This window comes from Lichenostomus cassidix, chromosome 19 (assembly GCF_008360975.1).
Source record: "Lichenostomus cassidix isolate B80296 chromosome 19, HeHo_3.0, whole genome shotgun sequence".
NCBI classification, from domain to species: Eukaryota; Metazoa; Chordata; class Aves; order Passeriformes; family Meliphagidae; genus Lichenostomus; species Lichenostomus cassidix.
Window position 1 is genome coordinate 8,315,841 of NC_139499.1, and position 25,070 is coordinate 8,340,910.

Genomic DNA, 25,070 nt, shown 5'->3' on the forward strand with positions numbered 1-25,070 from the left:
ATGACTTCTCTGAAAATTCCCCCTCCCCTCCATTTCCAGTAAACTGTTTGAACAGGAGTGACTCAGACTGAAACCAGCTTCCCTGTAACCACAGGGCTTGTTAAAGAATTTGTCAACGTGGACTCGAGAGGGTTTGTATTAAACCGAGCAGCAACTGCCTGCCTTTGGTCGCGGCAGGCTTTAGCTTCCTGCTCCCCCAGGGCTGCAAGGGGTTAAACCCGCGGGTTTGGGGACGGTGGCACTCGAACACATGCTAATCCCATTTTTCCAGCCTTTCTGGGTTGCTTTTCCACGGCTTCACGTGGGGTTGCTGGGAGCAGGAGCAGAACAAAGTCCGTGCCACACCCGGGAGAAGGCAGCGCTGTGTTCTGACACGACACTGACTTCACTCGCGGGGAATGATTAGGCTCAGCTAACGAGTGAAATCTCACTTAATTAGCAGCGTTCGAGATGGCCAAATTAAAAACGGATCTCTGCCGTGATTGCATTAGCAGCTCCCATCTGATAAGTTCCTGCTTGAAAAGGCTGCTGGCTTGTTTAATCAACAGCGTTTCAGGGTATTTGGTACAAGAAAAAAGAAGTTAAGGCAGACCACAAGCAGGTTTTTATAAAGCATTTATCATAAAAATGGAAGTGGAAGGGTCATGTACAATAACTGGGAAACCTTCACTTCTTTTTTTTTTTCCTTTTTTTTGCTTTCCCAGAAATCACTTGTTCAAACTGAACATCAAATTCCACTCATCCTTTCTCAGTATTCCAATCACCCCCTGTGCTCCTCAGTTTCATGTTTTAATTGTTGCTGCTGTGGGTGGTCAGGAGCTCCTCACACCCTGCATTCCTCCAGTTTGATGCCTGTGTTTGTTAATAGCTCTAGGGGAGGTTTTCCACCTCTTTTATCATAATTAAATAGAAATTCAGAACTAATCAAACCTTGAAGCTTTGCTTTAGAAACTCCCCAAGAGTGCTGGGGAGTGAGGTGGCAAAGTGGCAGTGGTTTTTCACAGATAATGTAATCAGCAGTGGATACACTGAATAACAGCTCAGTTTTGAACTTTTCACCAAAATTACCGAGTTTGAAATACATTTTGGAATGAGTCAAATGGCAGCTTTAAAGAAGGGAACTCGATCTAGAGCACTTCCTGAGAGAAGAGGCAGCAAAGAGTTAAACCAGGCAGGGGGTAGACAATAAGAGCTGTGAGTAAGGAATGTGTAAACCACCTCCTGGTTGGATTTCTTTGGGCACGGGCAGGAGAAGGTGCCCACATTGTTCTATTCATTTGCACACCTGCTCACAGATAAGGCAAAACCAGCACAGAGCATTGCACTGATTCCTGGTGGTGACTGGAGATGACTTTGGGAGTTTTGATTTGAAGGGCTCTTTGGGTCTGTTCCCTGAAAAATGATTTAAGTGTTTAGTGTGTGAGTACATAAATCAGAAATCACCCAGGCAGGGAGGAAACCTGGGTTACTCTGCAACATTTTTGCTCAATATTAGGTCAGGAGAATTTTGTCAGTAACAAATTTCTCACTTTGTAGCAGAAATGAGAAATAATGTCACCAAGTGTGCTGGAAATTTTGGAAACCTCGTTTGCACGGGAGTGGTGGAGAAGCAGATGGTTGAATTCTGCCATTGGATTATTGCATGTCCTGTCCTATGTGTGTTGGGAATGCTCAACACAAGTTTCCAAAGGGAAAATTTGTCCCTAAATACTTGATTTTTCACTCCTCAACGTTCTGAGAAAGACCACAAATGATAAAAAGGTGAGTCAGAAAAGCTGTCTCAAGGATTTTTTTCAGGGACAACAACCTTCAATAACAGATAGAAATTAATTACAGCAGCATAATCAAGAAAATGGCTGCTTTTTTTTCCCCCAGCTCCAGACACTGTTTAAATATCTGTGTTGTACAAGAGTCTGGTATGCAGACCACTTCTCAGAGCTGTCTGGGAACCTCTGTCCCTTCCAGGGAGAGCAGGGCAGAGCTTTGCACATCTGGGCTGAGAGGGGAGAATTGTGTGTGCTAAAGGCTTTGTCAGCTCTGTAAGAAGTTCCTCACTTCCATTCTATTTTAGTCCTTAACTCATGTCTAAATCCTGGGTGGAGAAACAGGATTTTTTTTGTTTCAGTGCTGATGGCTTTGAGTTCTCAGATTTATCAGAGATTGAAAACGTCAGTCTTCGTGCCTGGTTATCAAAAATTCCTTCATCGCAACGTCTGCATCTTAAACCACCTCAAAACAGGGCTTGATTCTTCAGAAGGGATTCTTAAAAATGAGCCATGTCCCGGAATTGGCAGAGCTGTGGCCACAATGACTAATTGCAGTTGTAGCTTTGAGATAAACGAGCACTTCAGTGGGGTTTTTGGGAGGCAATGCCAGCCCAGGCTCTCCAAAGGCTGCAGAGATCCGTGGGTGATTTCTGGGAAGTGCTGGGATGTTCCTTCACTCCACTCCTCTCCCTGCCTGTGGCTGTAGTATCTTTCCATGGAAACACTCAAAAATTCACCTTGAGAGGGACCTGAGGCAGTTTCTAGTCCAATTTTTTTTTTTCTAGTCCAGCTCAGGTTCCTCAGAGCTGCTCCTGGAGCCCTGCAGGGCTGGAGGTTCACAACCTCCCTGGGAAATCTCCAGTGCTGCTGCCATTCCCACTGACAGCTCCTTCCATGAAAATGGTTTGCAGGATCTGCTGGCTGCCAGGTGTGAATCAAAGTGGCTGTTCAGCAAGGAAAGAAATCATTTGATTTCATATTCCTGTGCAGGGCTGTAAAGCACAGAGTGTCAGAGTGGACAGAGCTGCTGTGAGGAGCAGAGGTGGCAGGGGATGTGGTTAAAGGGGCTACAGCTCTGCAGGACAGATCTGATAAGGCTGAAAGGACATGCTCCTTCCTCTTCCTTTGGGCTGTTTCCTTTAATTGTGTCTTATTCTTTACGAAATTTCTTTATTCTTCCAGCGTGTGAAGCGAAAGGACTTTTCATGTGGCAGTCTGAGGGTTTCGCTTCTAGCTGTGGAAAAACTGGCATTAAATTTGAGTTCTAGAGCTCACTGAGCCCTATAATCCATATTCCTTTTGGTGTTTTTCCTTTCTGAACCTGAGTGTGGTGTTGGGTTGGGAGAGGCTGAAATCTCAAATTGAGGAATTTGGTTGTAAAGAAACATTTGCTGGTTCTTCCCTCGAGAAGGGGGTGGGAGAAGGGAGGGAAATTAAATGTTGCTACCATGGTACAGATGATTAATGAAATGCAGAAAATACCTGGAAGTTCCCAGTGGAACTAATGGACTCATCCAGAGCTGGTTGACTTCATTCCTTCTCCTGTTAACAGTGAGATCTTATTTACCATAAAATGGACTCATAATTTGGGAGTTTCACACTTTTACTGCAAGTCAGGCTAAAATTAAATGATCCAAGGCTGCTGTTGCAATGGACACTTCACTCTGCTGCCTCTGCTCCCACAGGATTTGCAAAGGGTTCAGCTCCTCACACAGCTCTGGGGCTTCTTTTGTCTGCCTTTTCTAACATCACTTTTAAAATCTGGTATGAGGACAATGGGTTTAATTGTATTTTCTATGGAAAAACTTCAGGTTTTCTGACCCAGGAGCTAATTGTAGTTACTCATGTCTGAGTTTACAAAGTCCCCAAAGATGAGCATCCTCCTGATTATCTCTGGATTGCAGCATCACCCCTTAACATGCAACCAACCTCAGGAATTTGAAGACAAGCAGATGTGGAAATAAATCCCTCACAATCTGTGTCCAGCATTCTCATCCTCACAATGGCCAGGAGAAGAATCCACCTGTATATTTGATTTCTCACTATATGTAATATATTCTGTGTGTCCATCCTTGCCTACAGATATTCTGAATATTGAGCTCTTCCCAGTTCCAAGGCCTCAGATCTCCAGTTTAATGAGGCTTTGTGGGTGATACTCTCTTCTTTCCACAGTTCTTTGGTGAAGCCAAGGCTGTTTTATTGCTCTTTGGTTGCCTTCATTTTGGACATTTTAAAACTGTTTTCATGTTCCACATCGATGTCTTTTTCTCTTGCAACTTTTCCATGATTACCCAACTCCTTTTCCAGAATTTCATGTCTCAGAAAGCCCAGACTTCTCATGAAGTGAAACTCACTTAGAATCTGGAATGTCTGTGGTGTGTAAATCTTTTATCAACCTTAGTGCTTGCTTGGTTCTGCCACTTTCTATAATCCCTGAAAACTTTTTCCAGCATCCTCTTTGGGGGTCTGATTTCCCAGATAGGACTTTCTCTCCCAGATTTTTGGGTGATAAGGAAGTTATCTCCAAGCATCAAGATGGAAATATCCCCTTTCAGTTTGCCCCTTGTTTGCATTTAATATTTTAGAGAAAGCTGGACCAGAGATCCATGAGCTGCCATCACAATATTCCTGCTTGTAATTACAGATGAGATCTGCTGCCTTTGATATTTTGGGGAGGTTGGGAAGTGGATTTTGGTCACTGAGTGCTGAACCATTTGCAGGGATGTGCTGTGACCTCCCAGCCTTGGGTACCTCTCTTTGCCACTGCTCCTCTGCAGGCAATCCATTATTTCAAGGAGTTAATAATTCTTCCTCTGAAATCCTGGAATCCACTGCCTGACCACAAGTGGTCATTCTCCCATAAGTTGTGTTTGATTCCATTGTGTTGGGACAGAAAGCCAGAAGAAATGAAATACTGTGCAGCTCATTTTTAACATAACTGGGATTTTTACATAAAGAGGGGCACTGTCTTTGTAGGCAGCCCTTTAAATGTTAAGGAATCTATAATTTTGGTCATCTAAATGGTAGTTTCATAGTCTTCAATCTTTGGGGGAAGAAAATGTTCTCCTCTTGAGGTGATTATCTGGATAATTACACTTTTTTATCATGACAATAATAGAAATAATGCTCATCTTGATGTTAAATCTGCCAATATTACCAATGGGTTTGTAAAGTGTTTCAGAAAAGAAATAGGAGAGTGGAGAAGTTTCTCCTCAAATCCCTGGAATCTGGATTGTGTCTTTGAGAGACTGAGTTGGGATGTGATGGGAACCTCAATGCTCCTCAAATCTGATTGCAGCTGTTAGAAGATGAATTGTCACATTGAATAATCTGTGCAGGCTTTAGAGAGCAGACCTGGGGAGGTGTTGGAGGTTATTTCTGTGAGATTCTCTCCAATTCTGATTATCCAGAGCTCTGTGGATCCATCAGCCTTCCCAGAGTCAGGAAAAAGAGGTTTCACCATTTCAATGGGAACAATTCATTGTGACTGTCCTGCCACAGAGGGAAATGATATAACAATAAATAATTATAGCAGTGATTTCTTAAAATGATATTTTCCTTGAACTCGTTAGTTAAATCTAGTGAGGTGTTTGCTCTTCCCCCAAACACAGAGCACCTCATGCAACTTTACAGTGAAGGGAGAAAGAGAGATTGAATTATAAATGGAAACCAAATAAAACAGAAGGATGAGGCAAAGCTTTGTGATTTGGACAAGTTGTCCATTCCCTCCTTCAGGAAGGACTTTTCCAGGGATGAAAGGTCCATTTTCACACAATGTAAATTCTCTTTACCATCCCTTTAGGTGTGGAGGTTTGGGGGGTTTTTTTACCCTATGGGGTCAATAAATGATCCAAAATTCCCTTTTCCCAAGCAGCTCCAGGCCAATTCATCCCTGACCTTTCCATGCCTCCTGTTCCATCGCAGCTCTGGGGATCTGATGATTAACCCAATGAAGTCATGTTTAATCATTTAACCTTCCTCTGCCTGCACTGTGGCACTCACAGGAAATCTATGTCCAAAACCCCCAAAAATAAATCATCTCTGAAAGGGACACAGTGAGCTAAAGCATCCTGAAATGTTATAAAGAATGAATCACAATTAGCTGAGAGGCCAGTCGTGTCTAGAAACTTTAATTTGGGGGGAAAATGGTTTGCCTGTAAGTAGCTGAACTTTTATCTATTTTCTTCCATATATATATAAAATAATACTATTTTTTAAAGCATTAAATTATGAAAGTTGTTTCATTTCAAATGAGAAAAGATTGTTCCCTGTGCAGGCTTTTAGAAAAGAGGGAAAAAAAAATTCTGTTGTGAAATAGGTAAAAGTTGTGAAACTGGTGATTGTATTCTCGGAGAAATGAAACTTTTAAGGCTTTTTTATTGTTGCAGATGTCGCAAAGATTTGTCAAACAAAAGTTAAGGAAGGAACCAAAGAGAAACAATTCTGAATTTGTTTTCACAGGGTAAATGTTGAGGCTGGAAATGCATAATTTTTGTTGCAGCCCTGGTGGGTTTATTACCCTGCAAATTATTCATAGCTGTGATTATATTAGATTAAAGAATAGGTAAAAAAAAATCTTGAATTTGTCTTTTGCCTTATTTAGAAAGTTTGGAAAAAAGGAAGGCAAATGACAAGTTTTTGAGTGAAATTTGTAGAATTTAAAATTGTGCTTTCCATGAAGTACTTTGTGACAGGCGATGAAAAAACAAAACTTAGAGAAGAAACAAGCTGAGTAATAACTCTAAAAAAATTAATTTATGGATTAATAAGACGAGAAAATTGCTCCTACATTGGTTTTGTTTGGGGATTTTTTTTGGAGACAAACCTGTTACACTTTTTTTAAAGACTTCCATAATTAGTTTTATAATGTTTTATGTGGTTTTACCTGGAGGGGAAATATTACTTTCAAGGCAGCCTTGAATTTTGCAGAAAAGTGGGTGAGGGAAGCTGTTTCTTTTTAAGAAATTTGGTTTAAAATGTGCTTTACCCTAAGTTAACACAGTCAATTCATATATAATTATAATAATATATTTTATTAAAGCAGCTCTGCTGCGGGTATTAGTTTATAGGTCATTTGCTAGAGAGTTTATTTCCAATTCCAGCTTGTGAAAATGAATACAACACTGCATTAGCAACACAGTAAAAGATAATGGGGGAATAAATTAAAATCGGAATAGAAACAACTTCCATGCAGATAAATCAGGGAACCATTTGAATAATTGTCTTGGAGTCTTTTATTTTAAAGATACTTTATTTTGAAGATACTTTGCCATCAGATTTATGGAGCTGCGAGAAAAAAAAAATAATTTATTGGCTTATAAAAGTGAAAATATTGCTCCAACCCCGTGAGGTTTGGGAAATGGGGGAGAAAATAGGAACTGAAAATGTCCTGAGCCTGGGGGGAGAACCTTGTGAAATCCCTGGGGAAAGAACTATTCCAGGTCACCTTTCCCTGGATCTAAATCTGCTTTAGCACTTTTTGGTGTGAAATCAATTTGTAGATAAATCCTGAGGAGTTCTTTTCACTGCTGTGTTCAGCTGGGGAATTGGGAGAGCTGTTCTTTCCCTGGGGGAAAATCCCAATTTCTTCCCTCCATCCCAAACCCCGAGGGTCCCACAGGTTTGGGATCCCCTTTGGGTTCTGTTTATTTGGGAAGAACCACGAGGGAATTGGAGTTCAGCAGAACTGCTCTGGATGTCGCAAGATTTCTGGGCTTGGCTCTCTGAAAATCGCCATGTTTTGTTGTTTAGAACAATTTCTGTCAAAATTCTGTCTTTTAATGAAGAAAAAAAATTTTAAAAAAGAGAAAATTAATTGTATTTTTTAGATTGTTTCCTAGCAGAATAAGCTGGAAGGTTTGGTGTCAGTCTAGCTTAATCCCTCGTGTTCTGGGTGAATTCCGTGAGATAAATGATAAAATATCAGGGAAAATTGCATTAAAAGAATAAATATTTGATCTCTTCCATTTTGCAGTGACGATCCCAAGGTGTAACTCCTGGTGAAAATGTGCAAATTCACCCTTATGGAATATTCTAGAGGGTTTTTCTATTCCCCTGTGGTTAAAAATATCCCACCGTAAGAGTTAGGAAATCTCATTTCTTTGGCATTTTTCTTTCTGTTTGAATTTATTTTTCCAGGCATTAAATACAATAAATAGAATTATTTTCACTTCAGTAAAATTTTTTTTCGTTTTTTAAATTTATTTTTAAACTGAGAATTTCACTGTTTGAAAGCACAGTAATAAAGAAATGTTACTGCTTGAAAAAGAGGTGTAAAAAGAAGCAAATGGCCTTTCCACAGATTCTTTTTTTTTTTTTTTAATCTGCCATAGAAAATTTTGTCAATTCTACAGCTCAAAATTTAGATAAAGTGCAAGAACATTGTCAAATAATTGTAGTTTCCTTGCATTGGTGTGTAGTGTTTAAGGTTTCAACAGAACTTTAACAAAGTTAAAATTGCATAAATGTAATTTTTCTGGATTGCCCTGGAGTTGCTTTAATCAATAATTAATGATATTCTAAATTCTACAATTCAATAGTAAAGGGTGGAATTTAGAATAACATTAATTATAGAATAAAGTAATTTCCTTGTGTCATTTATTGCGTTGCTCCTGGAAAACCAGAATTTTATTGCCTATTTCTAAGTTTTTAAAAAGGAATTAATAATTATTTTTTAATGTTTTTATTCCCAAGGATTCCCAGCTTTCTGTAACTACTGTGGCCAAACCTCAGTAGGGAGCACTGACCTTGCTTTTGTCTTTCTAGACAGAAAAGAATTTAAAAGAATTTAATCTCCTGTAAACTCACTTCTCACAACCAAACTGCTGGGGAGAATCTTTATTTTTGCTTTTTGAAGGGCTTTCCTTCAAAAAATTTGAAGGAAAATTTGGCACATTTTGAGTCTCAGGAATAAACTCTGATCAAAAACTAAAACGAGGCAGCTTTGGACAGAACAGGAGCTGCACCTTCCCTGCTTTTAAAGTCATTTAGGCTCAACTTTATGGATTTGAATGGATTTTACAAGTGTGTTTTAGGCAATACCTGGAATTTGTTGTTTTGATTAAGATCCTGGCTTTGGGAGAACAGATCTGAGGCTATAATGGGATTATTGTGCTCCTTCTGTTCTCAGAAATTACCTTTTTACCACTGGAAGTGGCACTGAAGGAATTAATTCCCTCTGCTTGTTTGAGGAAAAAGGTATCAGCAGCACTGGCATTCCAGAGAAATGGGGAAATAAATCCTGGAAAACCTATTTCCATGGCAGTGGGAGTTTAGTGCCACTTGCAGGGGTCTGAAAAACAAAACCCAGAGGATGTGGGTGGTCAGATTGTCCCTCTAAACTAAAGGTTTCAAACTAACCTGTTTGGTTTAAAATTCCTCCCAATTCCTAGTTAGGAAATCCTGCAAGTCACACACATTCTGAGCTCTGTCCATGTGGGGTTTGCCTCGTTTAATAACTTTATTTTTCCTGTTTGCAGGACTTTGCTTCCCGGGCTAAACTGGCAGTGCAGAACTTGGTGCAGAAGGTTGGATTCTTTGGGATCCTGGCCTGTGCCTCGGTGAGTTTTTCCCCCAAAAAAAAGGGGTTTATGGGATTTAGTTTTACAAACGACAACTTGGATGTATTTCCACGAAATTCATTTTTATTTGCAGTTTCTCTGAGCTCTGTGGTGCTCAGGGAAATGGGACCTGCTGGAATTGTGTTAGGATTGCTTTAGGTGTTGATGTATTCTATCTTACATTCCTGACATCCTCAAATCCCGAGGTGGGCATGGATTGGAGAGTGGAAAACTACCTGCAGAAATCCTGCTGAGGATGTCCAGCCATTGCAATCCTCCCAAATCTGCTTTTTGGGTCATCAGGAAGCAAATTTCAGTCGTGGCTGTGGAGCTACAAATTGCTTGTGGCTTTTTTTGTTTTTTTTCTCTCTAAACAAGAGGGGAAAGGAGCATCTCCAGTGATGCTATTTTAGTTTTGAGTAGGATAAAGCTGGTTTTTCAGAATAAAAAAATATTTAAGGTTCAACTCTCTCTGGAGCTGGTAGGAATTGTATGCCTTGTTGTTCATCCCACACACAACCTGTGGGATGTGATTGCAGAGAAGGGAAGTGTGGGACCTCTCCAATCCCATTTTTCTGCAATAACCACAGCATTGCTGAGCTTTTCACTCCACACTCACCCAGCATCTCCTGGTTTCCTAAACTGTAAGGATGACACAGCCAAGTGTTTGCTCCAGTGTAGCTAACCTGTGCTAGCTGGGGAGAATTAATCTGATCAGAGCTGCTGACACAAAGCTCCTGCTCACTAATCCTTTGAAATGTCTTCATGTTCAGAGTGGAGTCACAGCCTGCAGGCTGCTCCTGAAATCCTCCCAGCTCTGAGGTGCTGCTCCCTGCTCTGACTCACGTCCTGTGTGACATCCCTGCCATCCCCTGTCCTGTGTCCCCAGCACAGCGTGGAGGTGGCAGGGATGACTTCCTGGGCAAGGTGGAGTGTTGGATAAATGGAGAGCAGGAGGAAGGAGCTGGTAAACACCAGAGGTGACTGTAAACACTGCCGAGTTCCTGCTTAGTAATACTTAAACATTTGCTTAACTTCTTCCCCACTTTGCTGCCCAGTCCTTCCTGGGGCTGGGGGAGGGATGAGGAGCCAGCAGGGCACACTGGAGGGTGAGCACAAGTTTAAATGTGCTCACAGAACTACTGCAGCAGAAAGGGAGAGCTGAAATGAACTGAAGTTTTTCCAGAGGCTTTGGAAAAGCAGGGATGCAGAGCTGAAATGTGCCAGAGGCTCTGGAAAAGCAGGGATGTCCCTCTGTGTGGCACCTCTGGGTGAGGCAGGAGGACCAAGGCAACTCCCCACTTGTGCTCCTTGCATTTTGGTTGTGTCCCCACAGCCATCAAGGCTTGGATTCAGGGCTTCCCTTGCTTCTTGCTGCTTCTCTATTCCCCTCTCTCATAATTGTGATCTTACTTCTGGATTTTAGGCTCTGATTTGATGTGTTTTTCATGGCTGCAGAGCTTGCTGCTGAAGTGGTAATGACTGTCCCAGCTGTGGGTCCTTGTGTGTTAAGTGGTGGCTTCTCAGTGCTGCCCAAAAACCCCATCAAATGGAAATTAAGAAGTCTGCAAGTTTATCCAGTGAAGTCAACTGACTGTCGTGTTGTTTAGTGGCAATAAGGAAGTCATAGGATTGTCTGGAGCTCATTTCTATATAAAGGCAGCTCTGGGGAAGGAACAAAGCAAGAATCAGCCCTGAAGTTCCTCACTGCGACTTGTGAGAATTTGCCCTCTTGAAGAGAGTTTCGCCTCTTGCCTTTGTGGGCTTTTTTTGGCAACTTTCAGTCAGAAGCAGAGAGAAAACCTCTCTGGCTGCTCAGACACCCTCCTGGGGCCTTGCTGAGTAACCTCTCCCCCTGGGCTGCTCAGAGGCACCCAAGCAGCCTCGCTGCAGGGATTAAAACATTCTGTGCGCAGATTAAAACGTTCTGTGCACCTCAAACAGCCAGGAACAGCCTGGAGCAGCCTTGGCTCTGAGCAGCACAATCCTGGGGCTCTGGGGTCAATCATTGACCAGCTCTGTGCCCCAAGCAGCTGTCCCAGGTAGGGAGGGAGCTGGAGCTGCTCAGGGAGCGTTTCGGGCTGTGATTAGAGCCCGGCTCAGATTTCTTCCTCTGCAGGTGCTGCTGTGGCTGCTCATAAATCTGAATTGCTGCTCTCCACCAGCCCAGCACAACCTTTTCTCTCAGATTGCACAGTGTCTTTTATCCTTTCCCAATCCACGCTCTTGGTTTCTTTATTCCTGTCACAAAACACCAGCAGGGCTGCAGTTTGTCACCCCAGTGCCACACTGACCCCTGTGCTGCAGGCTGAGAGGGAAAGGTTTGGAATTCGGATACTTTCTTGGTTTCGTTTCAAAAATATTTCGCAGATAGTATCACAATACCATAAGTCAGGCCAGCAGTTTAATAATAATAAAAAATTCTTTTAATTTTAAATGAAATGCACATGCCTAATAAAATCTAATCAGTGCTTTTAAACTGGATACATATGACTATAAATGCCAGTTTTTAATGTAGTTTCTCAGCTGGAAATCACTGGGGATCAGTTGGAGCACTGGTTTCCAAGAGTGATGTTCTTGTCAGCGAGGAAATTTGATAAATCACTCAAAATGGCTTTGCTGTGGTTTTTCTGTGCATTTCACATGGAAAACTTCTCATTGGCTTTTTTCAGGATCCAGGGGTAAGGAGGGACCATGAGAATGGAATTGTCTGGGACATTGTCTAGCTGAATCCCAGAGACTTAAGTTATGTGGTGCGACATCAACATTTTTGTAATTACTAAGACACGAGAGGTTTGGATCAAAATGGGAGAAGGAAAAACTCTTCATTTGTCAAAATTTCCAACTCTGTCCTGTTCCTGTCCATCCAACATGTGCTGCAATTCCTGAACTTCTCTCCCTTGCCCTCCACAGATCCCAAACCCCCTGTTTGACCTGGCTGGCATAACATGTGGGCATTTTCTGGTTCCCTTCTGGACCTTCTTCGGTGCAACCCTGATTGGAAAAGCCGTGATTAAAATGCACATCCAGGCAAGTACTGCCCCTCCCTGGGGGCTTTTTGGGGTGAAGGCTTCCATTCTTTCCCTGCCTGTTCCTTGGGACTGAATCCTGGAGTCTCCTCGCCCGACCTGAAGTAATGGAAATTAATTTGGTGCGAGGGATTTACAATAAAGGAGCTGCTGGGCTCCTCCAGGCTGAGGCAAGTGAGTAATTTATAGCTGCTGCCCCGCTCAGGAAATTGGTGGTTAGCCAAGGTATTTACCTACGGCTTCCACCAGACTGCCAGGGCTCCCCCTCCCAGTGAACTCCCCTTTTTGGTAACAAACCCTCGTTTGCACTTTGCAATGCCCTTTTGAGCTGCCTTGAGAAAACCCCACTGAGCCCTGTGGGGCTGGGCCAGCCCAGCCTGGGTGGATTTGCCTCACTTTTGGGGTCAGAACAGCAATTTTTGGGGTTCCAGCCCAGGTTGTTTTGAAAGGCCCTGGGTTTGGTGGGCCTGGGATGGGTTTTTTTTTATCCTCATTCAGGGCTGTTCCAGATGTGCTGAGTTTGACTCTCAGAACCTGCAGTTGTTTTCACAAAATGTTGGTTTTGCTTGTAAATGCGTCACCGTTGGGTCCAAGGAGAGATGAAGCTCTGATTCCCTGGGGGATTTTCTGGTGTGGTCAGGCTGTATCACCAGCTACGTCGCTGTTTGGGATGTTTTCAGCTGAGTTTGGGTTTTTACACTGCCTGTGCCTCTGTTGTTTGGAAATCTGCTGTGACTCTATCAAAATAGCAGAAGCTTTTAGTATAAAATAACATCAACAGCCTCATCAAGCTGTTTTAAAATCTTTATTTTGCCCTAAACACAAGATTTCAATCTTCAGCTTTTTTCTTCCCATCATTTTTTAAATGGTTGTTTTATTTTGCCCGGTGCTTAAACAGAAAGCAATAAATAGATTTGGAAATTCTTCCATTTACTGGGATAGAACAGCTTTTTCTCCACACTTACTTCTGTATTATTGATTTTTTTTGTATTATTGAATTTTTTCCTGCCTGTTAAAATCTGTGTTAAAATGTCTTCTGGCAGCATAGAAAAGTGAAACAGCATTAGATCAATATTCCTTTTATTATTTTAATTGCCTTGTTCAGCTACCACAGTGTTTGCTGTGTAATTTATAGTGCTCCACACTCCCATCACATGTAAGCGAAAAAACATTTCCCAGTGTCTTGTACAGTTGGTAAATCATCCGATTTTGTAACAGGGAATTACAAATCCCCTTTTTTCAAGCACACCCTTGTGCAATAGCCTTGATTTTTTGGAGTGATCTGGCTGGACATGGAATTTAGGAAATGTGAGAGTCATGGAAAAGGCTTTTCATGAGATGTTCTGCAGACAGGAAGTGAGTGGCTGGTGCAGTGACCATCCCAGGCTGCACTCCCAGCCCTCCTTTCCAGCCTGGGGAGGCCAGCTCTGCCTAGGCCAGGCTCAAATCAGTCTGAGGAGGCTCTGTGTGTCCTCAGCCACCAGCCACAGGCTCACTCTGTGGGACAGAGGGTTTTAAACAACATTTGAACTGCTTGTGGCAGTGCTGAAATCATGGCTGTTCAGGTTTGCTGCACAAGATGTGTTACAGAAGGTTTTTATTGAAATGAGTCTGTCAGTCTCACAGGTGCCCAAAAGCTCTTCCTTTGCTCTTCACTGAGGATTTTTTTGGTTGTTTCTGTCTGAATCAGGGGACTAAACCCCATGGTTTTTCACTTCTGCGATCTGGAAGCCCCAGGTGTTGGGCTCTGAGTTTCCCTGGCTGTTTTTCCATTCAAACATTGCTGAGAAAGTGAAGTGACCTTGAGCTTCTGGGAGTGGGAATTTGGGGAGGAGGAGAATGGGCAGCAAACAACAGGCTGCAAAAGCACTGCAAGAAATTCAAACCGTGAGGAAACACAACCATAAGATGAGCAGCTTTGCTCTTTTCTAGGAGAATATTGAAAAATAAAGAGGAGGCAAAGCTGGAGGAGCTGCTTGGGAAGGAACACAAAGTTGGCTGTGCTTCCCCTCAGCTCCAGGCTCTCTGTAATTCCTCTTTTCCTTCCTGCAGAAACTTTTCGTTATTATCACCTTCAGCAAACACATCGTGGAGCAGATGGTGACCCTCATTGGGTGAGTAATTCCTAATTCCCCTCCCAGTCACTCATACCTTCACCCATCCAAGTGGAAAAGTACTGCAGTTGTCAGCTGGGATGTGCTTTGTCCCAGGCTTTGCCCCACACTGAGCTTAGGGATCATTTCAGATTTTTCCTGGAGTTCTTGGGGGAATTTGGTGGCCTTGAGGCTCAGGGTTGTGGGATCAGCACTGAACCTTCACCCCAAAGCAGGATCTCTCCACTTTTAGCTGCAAATGGGCTGTTTGCCCTGGATTTTCTGTAGATCCTATGGCAGAAAAATGAGAAAGTTGATAGAAAATTATATTTATAGAGGAAAATCATAAAATTCTACTATTCCACATTAAAAACTTTTAGATTTTATGCAGCATTCCATGATGAAAATAAACATCTTCTTTAACTGGAACTACCTTACAACATTAAATCTCTCACAAAACATCAGAATGAGAAATTTGGTCTGTAGGGTTTAATCCCTATTCTGTTAAATTTGGTAGAAATGAGTTTTCGTGGATAAAGTGTCCTGATTTTGAGAAAGTTTCTTTTCCTTTTTGGCTGAACTTGAGTAATTGATAACTATTTTATTTTTTAATTTAAAATCTCAGTGTAAAACAAGAAAACTGAACAAAACCTCAGCTGGCAACAGTTAGTGGGGAAAAATAGACAAAAACCAGATTTACACATTGAAGGAAGGTAGGACACTAATGGTGAAGAGTTGGATTTATTTCCCTCACATTTTACCTGTGGATTCATTTCATTCAACTGAAATGAATCCAACCTAATAGAAATCCATAAAATAAATTCCAGGGTATTCCTGCTTTTCCAAGGTTTATTCTGTAGGGCAAAAGGACATTTTGCTTCCCAAAGTGCAATAACTATTTTCACATCAAATCCAAAAAGCCACACTCCTGAAGAGCAGTTTCAGGGCAGGAATGTCTGGAAAAATAATCCTTTAAAAACAAAACTCCAAGCAGTGATGCTGCACAAAGAAGGAGTGTCAGAAGAACCTTGGAGGACATTTCACTGATGAAACAAATCTGCCTTAATTATTCCTAATCTTCTCCTTGAGCATCTGCTTTGTACCAAAACTCCAAATCAATTTGTTGCTTTGAACATTCATTTTAAAAAGGGAAGGAGAGAGAGAGAAATGTGGTTTCTTTTAACCATCCTGAGCTTTTCTCAGTATCAATCACTCCAGCCCATTTGATCTGCCACTAGCTCAGGTACATTTCCAAGGATTTCCTCTCCTGGGGATGCTTGGAGCCAAACCCAGTAGATTTTTCCTACTTCATCTGTCTTGGAGATAATTTTGCATTGAATTACTTCGAAGGCATTCACAGGAGCTCTGCTGGGTTCGGGTTTTATTGGAGGGTTGATGTCAGAGTTAAAAAATGTTCCTGGGAGACAGAGAGATTTTTGGAATGTCCCGATATCCTTGACTTTTCTCAAGCTGTCTCCAGCATTACCTCATCAATTTCTGGAGAGTGGAGCCTCAAACATGTTAAACAATACCTTGCTCTAAAAGCCCTGTTATTGAATTAAAACAGAGTTCTGGTTAATGGGCAGTAACTTTATTTTAATCAAATTCTATCCACCACAATGACTTTGGGCTTCCTTTGTCTGGGCTGTTGCTCTTACACAATAGGAAATATCTGAGCACAATACCTGAAAATAATGAACATATTGATATCCAGGATAAATAGGACCTAGACAGGAGATTAAGCTGTGAGATAAAAATCTGAGAATATCTGATTTTATAAGCTGAGGAGAATTTCTTGACAATTATGTGATTTTTTTAGTCAAAATGCAAAACTGATTCATGTGCAGATCTTGCTCTTTATTGTCACTGGATGCTGCTGTCCCACACTGAGCCTGCCTGCCATAACCAGGCTGCTTTCATAGCATTTAATTTGATTTTACAGTTTTGTCTAGCTCTCCATTACAAACAGATCATGAAATACTTTTTATATTAATTAAATAAAAAAGGGAAAAGGAAAAGAAAATGTGGCAGGAAATTAAGAAGCTGTTTAGAGAGAGTTTTTAATTTTTTTCAAGAATTTTTTGGTGGTAGCTGGAGAACGAAAACAGGACAGAGGCTGAGTGGTGACAACAAACCTTGTTGGGGAATGAGGAGACACAAGTGGAGTTGGTGTGAGGTTGGAATCCAAGCTGAGGAGGATTTCCAGAGGTGCTGGGAATGACCAATCTGAATTAATTACCAATCTGAATTAATTACCAATCCTAATTAATTACCAATTAGAGTTCCTGCTCGGAGCTGTTGTGTTGGTGCCTCAGGGCTGTGTCACCTTAGTTCTGTGTTCTGTCACCTCGAGAAGACTTTAATTCTGATTTAAACCAATCCCAGCCCAGTTCAAATACTGAATTATCCTGTGTGTTGTGGGGTTTTTTAGCTCCTCAATCTTTCTGTTCCTATTTTATACCTACAGCTGCAGGGCTGTTGGTGGAGTGCAAAACTCTTCAAAGCAGGGTGATGTTTTCTGGGAAGTTGCAGTTTTAAATATGGATTAAGAATTCCCAGAAAACTGCTGAAAAAAGTAGTTCTCAAAGCACACAGCATCCACCAAACTGCTGCCATTTATTCTGGTGGTAAATGGTCAGAAAGAAAAAAAAAATTAATTTTTTTTAGGGAGAAATCCCACCTTGCAGGCAGAGATTCTCTCTGGCTGTGGTTAATGATGAACTCCTGGGCTGCAGGGTCTGGAATTGTCCCTCCAAGAGGTTCTCAGGTGAATCTTTCAGCAAAAACAGGGAATTCCTGCCTGGAATAAATCAGAATTAGGAACATCTTCAGTATCCCAGGTTGCTCCAAGCCCATCCAACACTTGGACACTTCCAGGAATCCACAGCTTCTCTGATGCCTTCCTAATTTTAAGATTCATCCATTCAGTTAATTAACTGAATAAATAAACCAATTTGAAGTTAAAACACAAACCAGTGGGATTTTGCTGCTTCCATTTTTCAGTCCCTCTCTGCTGCCACATTCCTTGGGCGTCACCTCTGAAAATCCACCAAACTCTGGAAATCCACCCAAAAATCTCAGTGCTCCTGAGGTGTCCTCAACCCAGTGTTTTTTGTGGAACAGCTTCCCACCCTCCCCAGCCCTGCAGGCCATGGGGAATGATTGCAGAGCTGAAAGAAAAGCAGTTTTTTGGTCCCAGCTACTGGAAGCTCTGCCTGGCCAAACCAGTTTGCTGCTGTGCCATAATTCTTTGCTTACAAGTTAATCTCAGTTGATGCTGGTGAAGGGAGCGTGGTGTTCCTTGCACCAAAAAAGCACTAATGAGGTCATGGGCATTGATGTAACTGGAAAGTTTGTTTAAAAGGTTGTTGGGGGTTTTTTTGGTCAAAAATAATTTACAATACAGGTTTGGGTTGTTTCTTTAGAGCACAAGGTGGAGTGAGAAAGGGCTGCACCAGAAATCCTGTCCTGGGTGACTTCACAGCTTCCTGAGAGGGATTTTGGAAGGTTAAACCAATTCCCCTGGCTCTGTTCAAAACTCAAAACCCTCCTGCCACAGCTCCAGCAGAAACCTGGGGGTTTCTGTGCACAACACAACAAAAATGGCTTTAGTGCCCTGAAAGGGACACAGATGTGGGTGAAATTGGAGGAGCTTTGGTGTTGAAATCCTCCCAGTGGATCACAACAGAATTAGAGGAGTTTATTTGCAAAAGCCTTGACGGATTTAACTCTGAATAAGCAAAGTTTTTTTTCCCCTAAATTGAGTTTTTTAAAAAAAAAGAATCTTTAAAAAGCAAGCAGAAGTTTCATTCCACAGAGCAGCAGCGAGCAGGGCTGAGGACAGGCAGGTCAGAGATGTTGCAATTGCTAATTTTGAAAGCATTGATTTCACATAACACAATGTCCCAAGGAAGAAAGCCCTGGAGCCTCCTGGGCTGCCTGGGGCACTGGAGCATGGCTCAGGTAAAAACCACATCCAACCTGAGCCCACTGAGCTTTGCAACCTTCACTGAGATCTTTCCTTTCTTCAAATCCATCTGCCAAGGAGCCTTTTGACCCCAAAACCTTGTTGATTCATAAACCAGATTTCTTTTGTGCAACTTCAGAGCTCTGGGCACAGACAACAGCTCAGCTCTGGAGCTGTGCTGAGGCCCAGGGGTGCTTCTGGGTGCTCCTCCTGGACTAGGGAGCCCAGGTTTGGCTGGACAGGGAGCTGGGATCCTGATTTGGGAAGCCCCAGCTCCCAGGATCCAGGTTTTGGGCAGTCCCAGCTCCCAGGTTTCCCTAAACCTAATCCAGGTTTGAGCTGCCCCAGGTTTTCCTAAATAATCCAGATTTTGAGCAGCCCCAGCTTTCCCTAAACCTAATCCGGGCTTTAGGCAGCCCCAGGTTTTAGCCCCAGGTTTCCCTAAATAATGCAGGTTTCCCCAAATACTGCAGGTTTTGGGCAGCCCCAGCTGCCAGGGCTGAGTCAGGCTCAGGCTGAGCCCCTCTGAGTCACTGCAGGGTCCTGCAGTGCTGCAGCCTGGGGGAAATGGATGGTTTAAATACTGTGAGAATCTTTATCAGCACAGGAAATGACAGCTCATTAAAATACTAACCGTTAAGCCAGTTTAGATCACTGTCTGGAAAAAAATTAACCATTGAAGGCTTGGAGGAGTGACAGGAAGAAAGGTGTCCTGTTCAGACAGGGGACATGCTATGCAAATGAATCAGCTTTGCTAATTGCCCGGTGGTGTAACAAATATTTCCACTGAAACCTGGTTTTCAATGCTTTATAAAAGGTCAGACTTTTAAAGAAGTCGATATCACCGTGCTGGAGTGAAACTTGTGAGGGAGGGGTGGCTGAAATACCTAAATTCAGTGCCTCTTCTTAAATATTTTATTGATTTGGAGGTGCAGGATGGATTTTTCTTGTGCTCTTACTGAGGATTGGAGGAACAGGAATTTCATAGAATAGCAGTTGGTGGGATTGTTTAATGACGTTTTCCGTAATTGTTAGGAAGGTGAAAGCCTTTGCCTTCCCCCTGTGGCCTGGCTGTCAATATTCTGATTAAAATGAATTATTTTAGAGGAGTTGAAGGTCCAGGCAGGGAGGAGGCTAACCCAGCACGTTCCCTTTCTCTGCACATCCTTCCCTCCCTTTTCTGCAGCAGCAGATAATCCCTGGCCTTGGGCAGTGCAAACCCAGGGGATTTGTGTCCAACAGCTTCTCCCTGCTGCCTTCATCTGCAATTGTGGTGGAATTTCCTAAAGAATGTTTTCCTATGGTTGTTTCAGCCTCAAAAAAGCTGAATTTGGGCAAAACCTGCTGGTGTTTGCCCTGCATGTGTGGAGTGTGAGGGCATCAAATCCTGCCGGCAGGGAAAGGGATTTTCCAGGCTCAGGGCTGTGGATATTGGAGGATTATCCAGCAAATGGGGCTGTGACTCAATGCTGCATCACCTTCAAGGTGTGCTCAGCCTCCTCTGCACCTCCTGCTCCCCACGGGGCTCTGCTTTCCCTCCAGGTGATCATTTCCACGAGAAAAATGAAATATATGCTGTGTTTGTCACCTCCCAGTTTGCTGGGATGGATCCCAGTTGTGCACAGGGTCACTCTGAGTGCTCTGAGGTTCTCATTTACATTTTGAATTTCCATCAGGATCAGTTTAGGAACAGCTCAGGGTTAATCAGCTGCTTCAGCATCACTCAGTGTTCAAGGCTTCTTATAAATTAAAACTTTCATTAGCACTGAAAAAATCTCATGGTTTTGTCCCCAAAATCAGAGTCTACCCTGGCTTTTTCCTTTTGTTGGAAACACTTCTGAATTCTAACATTTCTCTCAGGAAAAGTGAACAAACATCCAGATGTGCTTTGATAAGATGAGGATTTTATCTCCTGATTTATGGTCTGACAGGTTTGTTGTGAGATGTTGGTGCAATGACACCGAAAGGCAGCGTCTGACAGAGATCTGCACTTCAGGATTTGGCACAGTTGGAATTCATTCCCTGAGTGTTCCCAACCTCTCCAGGCACAGGCTGAGAGATTTCAGTCACTCAGGAGCAGCCTTTGCTCCTAAAGATCCTGCAAGATGAAAATTATGCCTTTCCAAACCTCAAATACCATAATTAAATAGCTATAAATAAGTATTTTTAATATTAGTAAAAATGCAGATGACTGGAATATCAAACAACTCCCTACTTCTCATAAGGTGGCCAAGAGAAAATACAATTTTTTCTCCTCTGGGTTTGGTGCTTCATCCTGCTGCCTTGGAGAAGAATCCTCCTTTGTAGTTCCAAAGTTTATTTTAAAAAGATTTAAAGTTTCCCAAAAAAAAAAAATCACTTAACGAGCAGTGAGTGTTGACAGTCATTCCTGGAAAAGCAAATTAATAAGTTGTACAGAGTATTTTAAACACAGATTTGCTGTAAGTGCAGTGGAAGTTTTTGGAGTCAGACCCTGCAGGTTCTTGGTCTAATTTTTAAAATAATCCCAGAGCAACTTTGCTGAATTGCTGTCATGTGGTGCTTCAAAGAGATGGGAAATTTTGGGTTATTTATTGGAAAAAGAGCTTTAGAATTTTGTCATTTGGATAGAAATTGTAGCTCTGAGTTAGAAAATAAATCAATGTGCATCTGTTTAATTACAAATACCAGGTGATAGTTCAGAAAACAAACTCCAAGAGTGGGTTGTCAGTGAATCAAAATTTTTAACAGTGTTTCTGTTGTAGTATTAGAATACAAATCATGTTTTTGACCGAAATGTTATGATTTTCATGAATTTAGGATTACCAGAGGTTAGTCCAATTTTTGAAAGTTTGTTCTCAATTTTAATTCCCTGTGAAATGTTCAAATTTAGCAGGCAATCACAATAAATCCAAACCAAAATTATGTATTTAACATTAAGATTTCTAAAACAACTTCGGAATTAGAATTTCTCCTGAATCAGAATTTCTCCTTCCATATTCTTGATTTGAAGGGTTTGAAGGGTTTGAAGTGGGTTTGACTCCCGAAGGAAACTCAGGGAATTGGGTTTGGATTATTTCGGGTTTATCTTCCAGCATCTTCCTCCTCCAGCCCGAGGGAACTTTCTGTCCTTTTGAAGCTTAAAGTTCCTTAAAATTCCCTGCTGAGAGCAGGAATTGTGATGCAAATCTGTCCCACCCTGATCCCCCAAAATTTATCCCAAAATCCTCCTTCTCCTCCTCGATCAGCATATGGGAAAGAGTTGGATTTCGGGAGGTTTGCAGGGACACAGAACTCGCTTCTTTCTAATTAAATTAAATTATTTTTAAGATTTTTAGATTTAAGATTATGTCTTTGGGTATCGGGTGACACATAACTGGGTGATTAAATGGCTTAATTTTGTCCAAAAAAGCACCAGGAACCAATACTGTGCTGCTGAAATGGGATTTCAAGGATTTCATTCCTAAGGCTGTGGATTCCTGATTTTCTAGGTTTTTCTCTGCTTCATTTTACTCCCTTTTTAAATCCACGCATGTTTTTTTCAGAATTAAAGCCTTTACAAATAATTGTATTACAATTTTGTATTACAAAATTATTTTTTGGTAAAGTATGTACCAAAAATTGCACTTTTAGAAGCGGAGATCCTCGCAACTCAGGACCTTGCAGTTCTTCAAAATTGCTTTCCTAACATTAATTTTATGCCCTTAATTAATTGCCACGCTCAGAAAAGGAACCAAAAAAAGCGAATTATTTAGTGAGAAAAATGTTGAAATATTCTTTTGCTGCACCTCAAGCCTGTGAACTTTGATTTCATGGCTTTGTGCAGTGTTGAATTCAATTTGGGTGAGCTCAGTTCTCGGCGCAGCACGGAGTCATTTGAACACCATCCTGTTAATCATTCATCCCTCATCATTTCGATATTCCTCATTTCATAATCATGCACGAGTTGAAAAGTAAACCATTACCTTGCAGTGGCTCTTCGGGGCTCCCAAAGAATTGCTTGAAAAAAGCAAAGAAACCTCAAAAGGTTGCTCACGTCCCGAGCCTGACTCGTCCTGGAGTCCCTGGGAGAGCTTTTCCCAGGAAAAATCAGCTCTGAGACAACTCGGGAACACTGGGAATCCTCGGGAACATTGACACACTTTTGTTAAAATGGATAAGGGACGTGCTGTGGGCTCCACAGGTTTTTTTTCCCGGAATTTTGACACAGAATTTCCTCACCCGTTTGCCTCACGGGGTGGTGAATCATGGGGGAAACGACCTTTTGCTGGGAAATGGCTCCAAAAAAACTCCTTTTGCCCCTGGCCATGAAGGAAAATAGATCTGCTGCAGGAGAATGAGGCACTTTGTTTCTTCGTTCTGTGCTTTTGGTAAATTCCTAAAATTAGAAAGCTGTTCGTGTTGAATTGGGTTCGGCCTGGAAAAGGGGATATGGTGTGAAAGGAGGAGGCTGAGGGAACGGATTGGAGGGATTCAGTCCCTGGGAGAGAGATGGTCAAATGTCCAACTTGTTGGAGGTACAACTGGTGTATTTTGGGGTCTGAGGTGTATTTTACCAAACCTTCCCTGGAGCAGCAGCAGGAGTAGTGGAAATACTAAAACTGAAGCACCAAAATTTAGGTGAATTCTTTAATGTAGAAGAACACAGAGATTTCTTAAAAATGAAACAAAAATGAAACAAAAATGAAACAAAAATGAAACAAAAATCTCCTTTCTCTCAGAAACTCAAGTGGTGAGAAATTCAGCACTGAGTGCTGGAGTTAGGAGTTCGGGTTGGGTGGATGTTGTGGATCCAACCCTGGGATGTTCTCCCCACCCAGCTCGGGCCATGGGGTTGGTGATCATTTATTGGGGGTCATATTTGAATTTTGGCCGGTTTTGGAGGGTTGTGACATTTATTAAAGGGTTTGGGTCCCCTGCTCAGTGGGATTTAAGGTGAAACTCCCCGGGTTGGTTTGCTGGCAGCCTGGGCAGCACTGCCACCTTCCCAGGAGCTGCGACACAACTCCCGATCCCAACCCGGGATGTCCCCAACTTTAGGAACACGGTGCTGAGCTTTGGTGCAGTTCTGAGCGAGTTCCCTGCCTTAAAGCCAGCCCGGCTCGGGGCAGAGTTCAGAGTTCTCCTTTGTTCCTTTGTTAATCGCTCGGGGGAGGCGCTCAGGATCTGCTCCCGCATTCTTTTTGGGAAGGGATGACGCACGGATTGTCCTAAAAAGGACTTTGCTGGGGAAAGGGGCAGAGCCGGCCGGCAGAGGGGAAGGCACAGGGCGAGCGGTTTCTTTTTTAACCGAGGGATGACACAAGCAGCAGTCATTTCCTTATTAATCGGTTCAAACCAGTTCTTACAGGAACTGCTGCTGATAAATGTGGGGCTTCTCCGAAGTCATTCATTTGCTTCTCAGCGCTGCCCCAGCGCGCAGCTCCTCCTCTGCCTCTCCTGCTCCAAGGAAATGCTGCTGCTGCTCTCGGCTCCTTCCTCTCTTCCCAGCGCTGCTCTGCTCACAGAGATTTTTCTTTTTAAGCGCTTTTTGAGGATCTGGGGAAATACATCCCTCGCGAAGTAGCAGATCAAAAGATGAAATGTGTTTTAGTCCGTGGGGTTTTCTGTTTGCTCGAGTAGTTTCAAGTTCCCTGCTGAGCTGCGGCTCAGCCTGAACTTTGTTCTGATTAGGTAAAGTGGTAAGTTTAAAAAAAAAATGTTTTTTGTTTTTGTTTTTTTTTTCCTCCCCTATTTTGTCTTGTTCTCTGGGATGAACTTTCCACCAGTGCTATTCCAAGTATAGGTCCTTCTCTTCAGAAGCCATTTCAAGAATATTTGGAAGCTCAGAGGATAAAACTTCACCACAAATCCGACAGTGCTGTGCCACAGGTAAGAACCTCTTTGCCTCCCTCCCTCCCTCCCCAGCTCAGTTTTCCCTTCCCTGCCTCTCTTTGACTTGTAGTTTTTACCAGTGGAACTCTCGATTCTGTTTTTCAAAGATCTGGACGATCTGACCCAGGGAATAGATAAAAATCTCCTTTCAAAAGCATCCTGGGAATTAAAAGTTACTCTGTAATTGTGTGCAATTGGATTTAAATCCTTTAGAAAATAAATGAGAGTATAAAGCAGAACTTTATACTCTTGCCTTTGCATTATCTGCCTGTTTGGAAAGTTAAATTTAAGGAGAAAAAAGTTGCCTTTCCGTGTGAAATGGTAACAAACCGGGCAGCACCGATGCTTCAGAAGTCAGTGGATCTGTGGCTTAATGGGCAGTAAGAGAAATAAAATCCCCAAGCCTTTAGTCTTTGAAAGGAAAAGAAATTACAGTGTTTAGAGCAGGTAAGAGGGATAGAAATGTCCTTTCATATAGGGAAAAGTATTTAAATTTTTTTAAATTATTTTTTTAAACTTACCCTGAATTTTCAATGGGACAGAGCATCTTTGACATAAAATTCCTTAGGCTGCCGAGGCGTTTTGAGATCAAATCCATGAACCCAACTGCAATACTTGTAGCTCTGGTAAATGTCCCTTTGCCCGTTTCTTCCCACAAAAGAACTGGAATTGGGAACTGGGGAGGCTCGGGTTGGAGTCAGAACTGTGATTTCTGGGCAGAGCAGTGCTGCCCTCCTTTGGCAAAAAGCACAATTCCCAACCCGCTCTGAAAAACTCTGCAACTTCCAGGGACACCGAAGAGG

At 42.3% G+C, this 25,070-nt stretch overlaps 1 protein-coding gene across 4 annotated transcripts in view; it reads left to right on the plus strand.

Annotated features, from left to right (window-relative positions):
* Positions 1-25,070, plus strand: part of VMP1 (vacuole membrane protein 1) — a 58,887-nt gene that overhangs the window by 32,590 nt on the left and 1,227 nt on the right. For all 4 annotated transcript variants that reach the window (XM_085078468.1, XM_085078470.1, XM_085078469.1 and 1 more), the window contains 4 exons: positions 9,245-9,325; positions 12,239-12,355; positions 14,407-14,468; positions 24,162-24,264. In XM_085078468.1, the coding sequence (XP_084934594.1) occupies positions 9,245-9,325; positions 12,239-12,355; positions 14,407-14,468; positions 24,162-24,264 (363 nt within the window). The remainder of the gene's footprint in view (positions 1-9,244; positions 9,326-12,238; positions 12,356-14,406; positions 14,469-24,161; positions 24,265-25,070) is intronic.